Source organism: Aptenodytes forsteri, unplaced genomic scaffold (assembly GCF_000699145.1).
Source record: "Aptenodytes forsteri isolate BGI_AS27 unplaced genomic scaffold, ASM69914v1 Scaffold49, whole genome shotgun sequence".
Lineage (NCBI taxonomy): Eukaryota > Metazoa > Chordata > Aves > Sphenisciformes > Spheniscidae > Aptenodytes > Aptenodytes forsteri.
In genome coordinates this window covers 5,670,677-5,682,120 of record NW_008795125.1, presented here as the reverse complement: position 1 = coordinate 5,682,120, position 11,444 = coordinate 5,670,677, and the positions used below count along the sequence as shown (strand labels likewise).

General features: G+C 41.3%; 2 protein-coding genes across 2 annotated transcripts in view; one reads left to right on the top strand and one right to left on the bottom strand.

Moving 5' to 3' along the window:
* Nucleotides 1-812, bottom strand: part of WDYHV1 (WDYHV motif containing 1) — a 15,486-nt gene extending 14,674 nt beyond the window's left edge. The window contains exon 1 of the mRNA XM_009277261.2: nucleotides 784-812. Coding sequence (XP_009275536.1) covers nucleotides 784-812 — 29 coding nt within the window. The remainder of the gene's footprint in view (nucleotides 1-783) is intronic.
* Nucleotides 813-5,443: 4,631 nt separating this feature from the next.
* The window catches only part of ATAD2 (ATPase family, AAA domain containing 2), a 45,331-nt gene continuing 39,330 nt past the window's right edge, over nucleotides 5,444-11,444 (top strand). The window contains exons 1-5 of the mRNA XM_009277223.2: nucleotides 5,444-5,652; nucleotides 6,175-6,224; nucleotides 7,510-7,663; nucleotides 9,085-9,181; nucleotides 10,163-10,247. Coding sequence (XP_009275498.1) covers nucleotides 5,561-5,652; nucleotides 6,175-6,224; nucleotides 7,510-7,663; nucleotides 9,085-9,181; nucleotides 10,163-10,247 — 478 coding nt within the window. The 5' untranslated portion in view covers nucleotides 5,444-5,560. The remainder of the gene's footprint in view (nucleotides 5,653-6,174; nucleotides 6,225-7,509; nucleotides 7,664-9,084; nucleotides 9,182-10,162; nucleotides 10,248-11,444) is intronic.

Genomic DNA, 11,444 nt, shown 5'->3' with positions numbered 1-11,444 from the left:
CCCGGTGGCTGCGTGGCGGGGGAGCCGTCGCCGGGGGGTGCTGGCCGGCCGGGAGCCTTGGGGAGCTGGGAGAGCCGGGTCCCCGCGCAAAGGCACCGGAGATCGGTGTCACGTGGAGGAAAAAAAAGGGAAAAAATGAGTATATAGGGCAAGAGCCTACAGCTGCGGTCGGTTGCGTTGCCGCGTGTGAAGAAGCAGCCGGGGTCGCCCTCCGCAGCCGGCCGGGCCCCCCCCCCGCCGCGTCACCTGTTTGTGGTCACCTTGCAGCTAAAGGGGGGCTCGGCATAATCTCTGGTCCGGGGGACCAGCGACAGCGTGCTGAGACAGTCACTGGGTCGCCTGTAGCCCTGTGACTATAAACTTTTTGCATCGCCTTATGGTTTGGTGTGTTATCAGTATTTCCCCTTCCCCGTTTATTTTGATTATATTTGTTACCTAAAAAGTTATTTTAAAAAGATCTTAGAGACCGCTTTACTTTAATTGTGGTAACGCTCAGAGAGAGCGCTCGCTGTTTTGATGACAAAAATGCATCAAAAACAGCGCTCAACACAAAACATACGTGATCTATAACTGCATTCTAGCTGGCCTGAAGTGCCTGTGAAATACGGCTTGGTCAAGTGTATATAAGTGCTACTTTGGATGCTTTAAAAACAAAGCTCTGTTTAGAAATCAGGACTGATTTGTACTTAATTAAAGCACTTATGTGAGTAACCTAAAATGGTGAAAATTTTACTTAAGCTTTTCATAATTTTAATCTACCCTAGTAGAAAAGAGACAACTTACATGATTATAAAGGATGTTAAGTAGTCCATGCTCTCTGCACCTTAGTGTTGCTACTTTAATAACGGAACTATTTCACTTTGAAAAGGTCATTGTTTTTAATGTAGCCTTCAAAAGCTAAAACTCTTCTCTGCTCTTTCCAAGCCAGGCTCTTCTCCGCAGGGTGTCCTGCATTTCCATGACAAATAAAGGCAGACCAGATCCAAGTCAGAAGTGGTCTGCTCTTCAGGGGAGCCCTGCCTTGGAGCGATGCTTGTAGTGCAGTCTCTTTCCTTTCAGCAGAACTCTTTCAGGATTTTCAGTTGTATGGATTAATTTTTTTTTTTCATTATTTTCAAGACTACTGACCTAAGAAGGAAGAAATCCTTGGGATGGTTTGGTTTTTTGTTTTTTTTTTTTCCTTTGCAAACAGTCATATTTTTTTTTTCATTATTTTCAAGACTACTGACCTAAGAAGGAAGAAATCCTTGGGATGGTTTGGTTTTTTGTTTTTTTTTTTTCCTTTGCAAACAGTCATAGAATCTGCTTAAAGATCACTGCTTTGCTTTTGCAGTCTACACTAGAAATGGTTGTCAGAGGCTACAGGGAATTCGGCTGCTTGTTGCACACAGGGGAAGGCTGTGCAAAGTTAGACAGATAAAGCAGCTGATGTGTTTTCAGTGTGCAGAACAGGAATGAGGAAGCTAAACGTAAACTTTTTACTGAAACCAAAGCAGAATCATCATTATGAAACTGGCTGTAAGGCTCTTCCTTGTTTTGGTTTCTTTATTTCTTTTCTTTTTTTTTTTTCCCTTTTTCCAGACCTTTCCCATGCTTTGAGGCATGGAGTCATTCTTACTTCATTTGTAGGGTGGCCGGGCTTTGCTGGAGCTTTCTAACTGCAGAGACAGCACAGAAGTGCCTGAGATGAAAGAGATGATGATGATGATGCATGTTCAAGTCCTAATGCCTCTTTCCTATCTTGCTGATGTGCAAGGACTTGTTGGTGGCAGCTTTTGCAGTTTTTCTGATAGCAGCACGCAATTTATCTCTAGTTATTTAGCTTATTTCATCTGTAGAGAGTAAGGACCATACGGCAGAAGGTCTAAGGTAAACTGGCATCTGATGGGTTTATCCTCTTCCAGGTTTCCAGTCCCAAGGAGTCCCGTAGCAGATCCAAAGTGGTTACTGTCCCTTTGGAAGCTGTGTATCTACAGGTCTATAACCCTGGTGTAATTCCCCAGGCTGAACAAGATTGTTGTCTTGTGACCTGTATTTGAGGGCAGTGTGCTCCAGAGTTCCCTTTTTGTCTGAGCAAAGTGGAAACTGGCACTTTTCCAGGCTAAGCCTTCAGACTTACCTGCATAGGGACCTCAGCATCAGAGCTCACAGCCTTGTGGCCTAAGCACATTTATCTGTTCTGGTAGTACTTCAACATAGAGTTACTTCCTCAGAGATACCAGATAGCTAAACACAATTTTTGTAAAAAGACTTTTTAGAAACAATTGCTGATCACTTCCTATAGTATGAGAAAAGTAACAAAATATGAAATGCTTTCAAAATTTGAAATACTTTACAAAATTCTTTCACCCAGTTGCCTTATCTTTCCAGTTTAGTCACTTGCTTCTACTGAATTTCACTTCTTGAGTGTGGTTTTTTTTCAGCCTGATAGGGTTGATAAGAGTTAGTTACTCTTGCTCTGCTGGCAGCTTGCTGGAGTTAACCTAATGGTTCTTGGTGTCTGCCATCTCACCGAACTGGGATGCCTTCCTATGAATGAAGGATGGTCAGAGTTAGCAATACACGTTGTTACTGCTTTGCCTGTGTCCTAATTTGAGCCAAGATTAAGGTAAAAAGACAGTACAGAGGATAATGAATATCACAATTATTGTATTGTGAACATTGCATTAAAAATACATTTAAAAAAGCGAACAAGTGCATAAGTAGATTTCCTGGGTCACTATACTGGTTTTTTTTCTAACATTTGTGCTGACATTCTCTAAGTGTTTGTTCTTCTTTCAGTCTGGGATTTGGCCCAGAGATTTGTGAAGCGTATTATTGCAGTCATCTTCTAACTGATAGGGCAAACCTTTAAGATTTCTCCCAAGGAATATTTACTTCTAGATCAATGAAGTAGAAATATCCAAAGCGGCAGTTATAACTCATGTATCTTGGAGCAAGCTAAATCTTCCAGAGTTGCTCCCAACTTTGAAGTCTAATTTCACAAGTGATCATGTATTTAGAAATAAAGCTTCTTGCTTAGTTGTACGTATTTGAAAGTGCTGTATGTTCGGAGTAGCTGAATCTGGTAGCCCTATGACAGTACAAATGGCCTGACCCTTCTTCCCTCTCTGGCTGATCAGGATGAAAATCTTTTAGTGGGAAAATACACGCAGAGATGCATATATGTAATATGGATCCGTGTATTATTTGGTCTTGGGCACCCAGTCTGTCTGTAGCTGCCCCCAGACGCCAGGGTCTCCCCAGGGGCTGGCAGCTGGGTGTGTAAGCCCCAGAGGTGCACAGCCCTGTTCCAGTTGCTGGTATTTAGACCCCATGTGTGCGCTCACACATGCATGTACTATGTATATCCTTCTGTAAGTGTCCTTAGACACTCGGTCAAACCGGTAACTGGCCCCAGGTGGCCTGGTCTCCCAGTCACCTCATGCACAGACACGGGCGGGTCCCTGGCCCAGACCTATGGCCTCTCCAGTAGCTGCCCCCCTGTCCAGCACTTGGCTCAGACCTGTCCCCTCCCCGGTCTCTCCAGTATTTGGCCCAGACTCGTGGCCTTTCCAGTACCTGGTTCCCAAAACTCTAACCCTAGCTATGCTGGCTTGGTGTCTGTTAGTGATGGCACAGGCTGTGAGGAGGTGTAGCCCCTTGTCCCGGCGCTGGCACTCGGACCTCTGTACCCCAGGACACAGATAGAAATGCCATTAAATAAATTAAGAAGCCAGGACAGACTGTGGTGATCGGCATCCCACAATGAGTCGTCTTCTAGGCAGAGGCCCTCACTCGGTCTGTTAGGTGACCCCCAAGGTCTCTCCCGCCTGTGTCCCTGGGGGGTCCCTCACCCTGGAGCCAGGCCTTGGGCTGACCGATGGCCTCACGAGGAGCGGGGCTGGGCTTCTCCCCCAGCACTGTGTTACCAGGGTGCCTCTGCCTGCCGGTGCTTCTCTGCTGCTTTTTGTTTATGCAGATTATCCTTTAATCACGTAACATAACATTATAGGTAGTTCCCAGGCATGTCTATAGGTTTTATAGGATGATATATAAGCCATAGTCGTACCAGCTGTGGGAATACTATTGAGTACATTTGCAGGTGAGAGAACATAATTATTTCTTGGTCTAGGCTTTTTTTCTAATTCTCTCAGTGATGAATGCTGAAAGTATTGGATTAAGTCTTTATATACTCCTATGTGTGAGCATGCACAAAAACCTGCCTTCTTCAAATAAATCTAGGGCTCTGCAAAATTAAAAATTAGTTGAAAGGCTTCCTGTTAACGATTTCTTTCTTAAACCCTTGAGAGGAAAAATGTTAAAGGTGACTGACAGATCAGACTGCCTCTCATTAAGCTTTAGGTCTTGTTACATCCATCTATGCTGGATCCGAGAAGCAGAAAATATCTTTAGGGGTTTCATCTCAGATGCCTAAATTCAAAAGCCAGCTATGGGAGGCATCTCATGAGGCCTCGCCCCACCAGTCTGGAGGCATGCAGGAAGGGAGGTGCTCTTTAAAACGAGCGACAAAGGAAAGGTGATTGACATCCTCATCGTGCAAAAGGTCTGTCTTAACATGAGAAGTTGTCAGGTGAACGTTGGGGATGGTTTGTTCAAGGTTGAAGAGAAGACAGACAGACAGTTACAGGATTGCCCAGCTGGCTCAGGGCTGACCCCTCAGCAGCAGCTGGCCGCAGCTCTCATTGTGTGGCCCTGCAAAGGCCTTGCACATGCATCATTGTCCTCCTGTAGTGACCTTCTTCATGCTTCTGTCATCATCTCCATCAACTACTAATGAAAGAACCTCTTGGTAAAGTTAGTGTCAAGAAGTAGAAGAATCTGGTCTGTTTTCTGCCCTTTTCATTGTGAGATTTAGTTTGGCATATTCTTAATAAAACTTTGGGTTGTAAACTGAACAAGCCACCTCTCACGGTCATCACAGCTATCCTAAAAGTGATAGTACTCATGCTTCTTGCAGAAATACCAGCGTGAACAAGATCAACAGCCATAAAAAAAAGTGTATCTTTAGTTCCCTTTGCTTTCCTATGGATAAATGCCATCCTCCTGAAGGAAATCTTTTAATGTCCCTCCAAATGCAGTCATAAATGGAACAGAGATAGGAGAAAAGCTCTGCTAACTAGATTTTAATTCCAGGACATGCAAGGTCAAGCTTGACTGCTCCTCTGAACCAATTTTGAAATAAATGGTTGTTGGGGTTTTTCATGAAACACTAAGTTTATATGAAAGGCTTTGCCTCAATAATTTTTTCAAAGGGTATTAAGCTCAAGTTGTCCACAAGAAAAGTGTGGCAGTGGGGAGCTTTAGCTTTGAAAGCTGTTTGGTTTTTTTTTTTTTCCCGAGAGCTACTTCTTGGTGCAGAAGTGGTTCAAGGCTTACCTGCTGTTAGTTGCACCACTATCAAGTCAGGAGAGTTACAGAATAAACTTGCCTAAATGAGGCAGAATTTCCTTCTTAGCTCAACATACATGGTTCAGATAAATATGTTCCTGTTTCCTTCTTTCCCTAGGAGTTTTCCTCTGGCAAAATTGAATGCTTCAATGGACACTGTTTAAGATCAATGAGAAAAAACATGCTGCCCTGTTCAGACTCTAGCTTTGACAAAAGCATGGAAATATTAAGTGAAAATGTCAATCAAAGACACTTTACGAGGTATTGTATTTCTAGATGTCCAGTCTCTCTTCAATTCATAGAATTAAAAGGAAAAGTGAAAGCATGCACAATGAGTCACGTCATGATAAATCTACAGCTAAAAATCTGCGGGGGAATACAACGATGTTGATGTCAGTGCCAGTATCTTAGAACTAGAATCACTCTTCTTAGTAAAAGTCTTCTGCTTGTATAAAAAATATGCATCTTTTCCCAACTCCTTTGAGATCTCTCCTCTGCTTTGGTTACTGAGATGTTATTTGTACTACTGAGATTTCAAGATTAGCAAGTTAGGAAATTTATGTCCTTATAGAACTGTCTGCATATGGTATGCAGCAGACTTGGGATCTGAATCCTCCATGTGGTCCACAGGCTTCTCTTTGCATGATGTGGAGCACTGGATTATAAACTTGGTCAGGTTCCCTAGTCTTGATGGGGAACAATATAATACAATACTTCTGTACAATAATTCTAATATAGTAATTCTTTTCTCCCTTCTCTCCTCTGTCCTCTTTCTTAATGTAGGCAGTTGGCAAAGCCGAAATCAGACAAAAAAAAAAAAGAATATAAAGAAGGTAAGTAGTGGTAAATCCCTAGGGTTCCTTTTTAGCCTGGCTTGTGAGAAGGATTGCATTTGGTCACCCCATCTATTTAACTTGGCCCCAAAAACTTCTGAACTCATCAACCAAAATCAACTGAAGTTGTGAGAATAGATATCTCAAAGATAGTGAATTTCCTATGAGTTTTATGAAAAGAGGTAGGTGCAAATAGGAGGATATGCTATTAATTCCTTTCAGGTTTGGGGAGAACACAGTGTGAATTCCAGCCTGCTCTTAAGCACTAGAGAATCTGTTCCTTAGCTTGGGTTTCTTTGTGACATCGATTTTTCTGGAGTCTGCAGGACACAAATTAATTGAAAATCATTCTTGCAAATAGGAGGGAATATTGCAGTATTATAATATTTGTAAGTTAAAAAGTAATTCAGTCATGAGACACACAAACCCACTGATGTGGGGAAGGTGTCACTGAAGTTCAGCGATTTATCTTGGAACCGAATTGCCGTGCTGAGTACACAAGCAGGCTTGGTGCCGTGAGGCCACTTGCTGGCAGCTGGGAAAATCTGTTATTTCCAGGCAGTGTCCTGCCAGCCAGGGCCTGAACGCAGGAAGGGGCCTGAAATGCACTTTGTGTGTAGTAATTCAAGTTCTAATTGTGCACTACTTTCTCACTGACCTCTCTTAACTGTTTTAATGATAGTGCAAGTAACAAACCCATGGCAAAGGATGCTGTGTGGTAAATACTGGGCAGATCTTTTTTTAAAGCAGGCAAGCATTTGAGTTCTTTGGTATTTGGGAGTTTATCTTGAGATATTTCTTCTAGAGCTTTTGTGTCATGATGCAGAAAAAGTAAGTGATGCATGCTTAAACAGCATACTAAAACCATGCACCTTAAGAAGAGACTTCCCATGTAAACAATTTTTTTAAAAAAATATTAGATACAATTTTACATGACTCGAGTAAAAACACCTTAGAGTGAGGTATTTGTTGTTTTCACTTTTCCAGAAAGAAATAACTGGAATAAACTTGCCTCCTGCATGGAACAAAAGTTGCGTGTTTGTTTTCATCAGATTGGCTTTCCAGTCTATAAAAAAGTTCCTATACAAGTCATGCTTTTAAGTAGGTAGTTTAAACATAAGTAATTTAAGTTGAATGCTGTGGTCATGACAATAACTTCTAATTCCGTATTTAAAGAAAAAATCAAGCCACTGCTGATTTTTTTACATTCTACTAGAGCAACAGTGAAATAAAGGGAATAACATATTTTCTGTCTCAAAATATTTTATATATTAATGCATTTTAGTCACCAGAACTCTGAAGACCAGAGCTGATGCAAAAGCTGCAGAACAAGTCCATGAAGAAAATGGAGATTTGGAGGTCCGCCAAAGCTGCAGACTTCGACAAAGTCGTTATACCACTACAAATCAATCTGTTTTGTTTGACAAACTTATAACAAAGTAAGTGGTGTTTTTTCATCATCTTGCAAAGCTACTAAAATGAGCCTTATTAGCAAGCCTTTGCGCTATGGCATAATATTGGCTAGGGACTTTCTCCTTCTTTTGACAACAGAAAAAGGTATTGTTATTCCTGGCAGCAAGAGCTAAATGTATTCAGTGGTTAGGCTGAGACTTCCCTACGTGCCCCTACATATACGATACGTCCTTGTGATAACTGCTGGGCTGCAGGTGCCCTCCATAGTAGAGCCCCACCAGGATCACATGGCTTGGAACTTTCAGGATGTTGTCAGCAACCTCTGCTAACACTCGTTTGCCATTGATCAGGTAGGGTCTCCTCCTCTGCCTGCACCGGTATATCCTGTAATTATTGTTAATATATTGATTTATGTAAGGTGTGAGCCTTTGTACTTTGCAGCCAAGCTGTTTAACCTGAGTTTTTTGGAAGTAGGTGCTTGTGGCTGTTTAAGACTTCCAGGTCTGAGAGTGTGTGCAGGAGGATGTAGTTGGAAGGTGCTTCATGTGTGAAGAATTTGGGCACAGCCAATGTTTAAATTTGCCACTGGTGTCTTCGTTTTGGGATTGCCAGTTGCGGAGAGATCTTCATACTAGAGCATCTTCTATGTATGGGCTGGGTGGGTTTATGTGTTGTCTTGTGAACCAAAATGATCACTTTACGTTGTGACTTTCAGTAGATTTAACTTGCCCTCTAAATAAATTTCCTTAGCATAAGAAGCGCCTTCATTTTTAATTAACTTTTCTTCCATGCTTACGAATATTTTTATAATGCTCAGTTGATTTAAGATACTGAGGAAAGTTGGATACAGCCAAAGTGAAGTAGTCCTAGTGTTTCTGCCTGTCTGTCTATGGCTTAATTCTCTTTGTGAAGCCCAAATTGAAGTTGTTTTCTGAAAGGTTTGTGAAGTGTAACAGCAGTGGGATGTTTTTTCCGGCATATATAGTTATAGAAAACCAACACAAAACTTAAATTACGGTTAAGAGAAGAATAAGCAATCTGTTGTCTGAGGAAGGCTGTGAACTAAAAATGACTTGATGCTATCATGCAGAGCAACTTAAGTGCTATTAAAAACTGCCATAATTTCTTTCTGTTATCTTACTATGATCTTCAGAATTGTTTTTTTCCTACTAAACCAGATTTTTTTTCTACTGTGTTCAGCAAGAGGGGAAAATAAACCTGAAAACAGTGTATGTTTGCAAATCCTCAAATGCTTGTTCTTAAATCTCTCTATAAAAAAGTAAACATTTGTCCTAATTTTTTAGTGTTTAAAAACTTGGCTAAGTGTCAATGACTCTTGCTCTGTGCATACTATATTAAAATGTCATACTGATTATGTGTACTGTTTTAAATGGGGTTTTTTTGTACTTGCCTATCTTTGCTCTTGCATGTCAACTTTTTGTCTTAGTACTGCAGAAGCAGTCTTGCAAAAAATGGATGACATGGAGAAGAAGCGTAGACGGCGAATGATGGAAGACCTTGGGGTGTTCCACGATGCAGAAGAAGTAGATACTAATTTATTTTACTGTTTTTGTATAAGTAGTGTATTTCACATAGGGAAATTATTTAGTTGTAATTTTAATTTAGCTGAAATAACTTCTTCCAAAGAATAGTGTAGTCTAAAATAACATTTGTTTTTGCTTTCTAATTATAATTTAACATCTTACTGTTCTGGTCATGCTACAGATACGCTCTAAGGGTGGAGGAAATACCTTCTTCAGAAGACATGAAATAGCAGTGATATGCTGAAATACATGTCTCATACTACACTTTCTGAATTGCCTTACAATTTTTGAATGACGCTGTTTACAAACAGCTGTTTCAGGGCTTGAGTTTTCACTTCAAATTTTACTAAAAACTGAACTCATTGATGTCTGTTTCATCTGTGTTTGTTCTTGTGCCAGCCTTGCCTGTGAGCTTAAGTAGTCCTCTGTCCCTAGAGGAAATTATGTTAAAATTACATACAGCAATCATATTTCCTCTGTCTTAGTTTTGCTCTATTAAATGAAGTTCTTCTACTATCCTTTTGAATGATAGGCACTTCGTTTTTTAAACATCTTCATAGCCTGCTTTCATAGTTTTTTGTTTAGATCTGAATTCCTTTTTTTTAATGAAACCGGAATTGTTCATATTACTTTGTATATCATCTCTCAAATGCCCATATGAATTTTTTTTGTCTGCTAGGAATTGCTTTTTCCTGGCTTCTGGCACACTCTTGGATTATTAACCTGTGATTAATTGATACACTCAGTTTTGTATCTGGATAGGTATTGAACTATCACATGTACTAAACCCTATTTTAGAGCAGAAATTCTTGTTACTGATCCTGGGGGCCAGAATGGCATTCGTATTCTCTCCTCCTGTACCTTAATTTAATCTTTTGTGTATATTGAGTGCTTTGATAATGTTACTATATAGGTACCAAATATGCCCATGTCAGGTTTTCTGCATATTTGTGACTGATCTTCCTTGTTTCTTTTAATTAGGAAAACCTCGATCGGTACTCCCAAGGAAAGAAAGAAATCCAAAGAGCAGACAAAGAAATAGCTGATAATCAAGGTGGCATTGCAGGTTAGTTCTGTTTTAAATTTTCTTTACTGTGCTCTAGCCAAAAGCTTTGTCTTAAACAATTGAGATGAGCTGAACTACTGGGTATTTTTCATCTGTTAAAAAAAATCTGTATTGCTATTGACATTGCAAGCCATAGTCATGGACTCCAGGGCTGTACTGTAGTGAGCTCAGAACAAGTATTCAGAGAAGAAGAAAAAAAAAACATCTGTGCTTTTCCAAAACACTAACAAGATAAAAGGCAACAGATGGCTGTGGATAGATGGGAATACAAAGAAATGGACGGTATTACTCAGAATGAGAAAGATTGATCTTGCTACAGCAGGAACATGACAGTTTTCATGGTTTTGAGCAGCACAGCAAGAGTTTTCAGGAAGTAAGGGAGGCTGCCAGATGTGTATGGAAAGCTCCTCCCGAGCGTGAAGATCAGCAGGGGAGAAGATAGTGGTGCTCATTTTTGTGTTTAGCAGGTAGTCAGTGGAAGCTGCTGTCTGGGCCTGTAATTAGGAGCTGTCATCCTGGATACTCAGTGGGACTCCCTTCTCTCCTCTGTCCTCTTTCTTAATGTAGGCAGTTGGCAAAGCCGAAATCAGACAAAAAAAATACAATAACATGAGGAATAAGGTTAAATCGTAAAAGGCCATATTAACTTTATATTTGAAGTGAGGGGGAGAAACTTCAAGGTTTTAAGGAGAATCACAGTTGTGATTAAGGCAGTCAGTCCAATGATCCTTGTAGGAGATTTCTGGATGGAACAGAATGGGGCGAGACTGTACTTAAGGGCAGAAAAGGACGTGGCGGTAGTTGAGCCGATTAGTGTTAGGTTTTGTGATAGACCTCCTCTGCATACCCACAACAAAGCTCAGAGAGACAGTGGCAGGAGGGGGAACCCAAAATACCCCGCCGGGCTACTCTCAGGCCCATCCCAGGGCCGTCAGCCCATCAAAGTCCTATCTGCACAAGCCCAGAGGAGCACAGGGGTGCACAATGGTGGGCAGGGACCCAAATGAAGGACTCAAATCAAGGACAAACCCTATCTGCACAAGCCCAGAGGAGCACAGGGGCGCACAATGGTGGGCAGGGACCCAAATGAAGGACTCAAATCAAGGACAAACAGAAATTGTCCAGGCAGCCAGGGATCAGGTTAGGAAAGCTAAGGCCCTGATAGAATTAAATCTGGCCAGGGACGTCAAGCCCAAC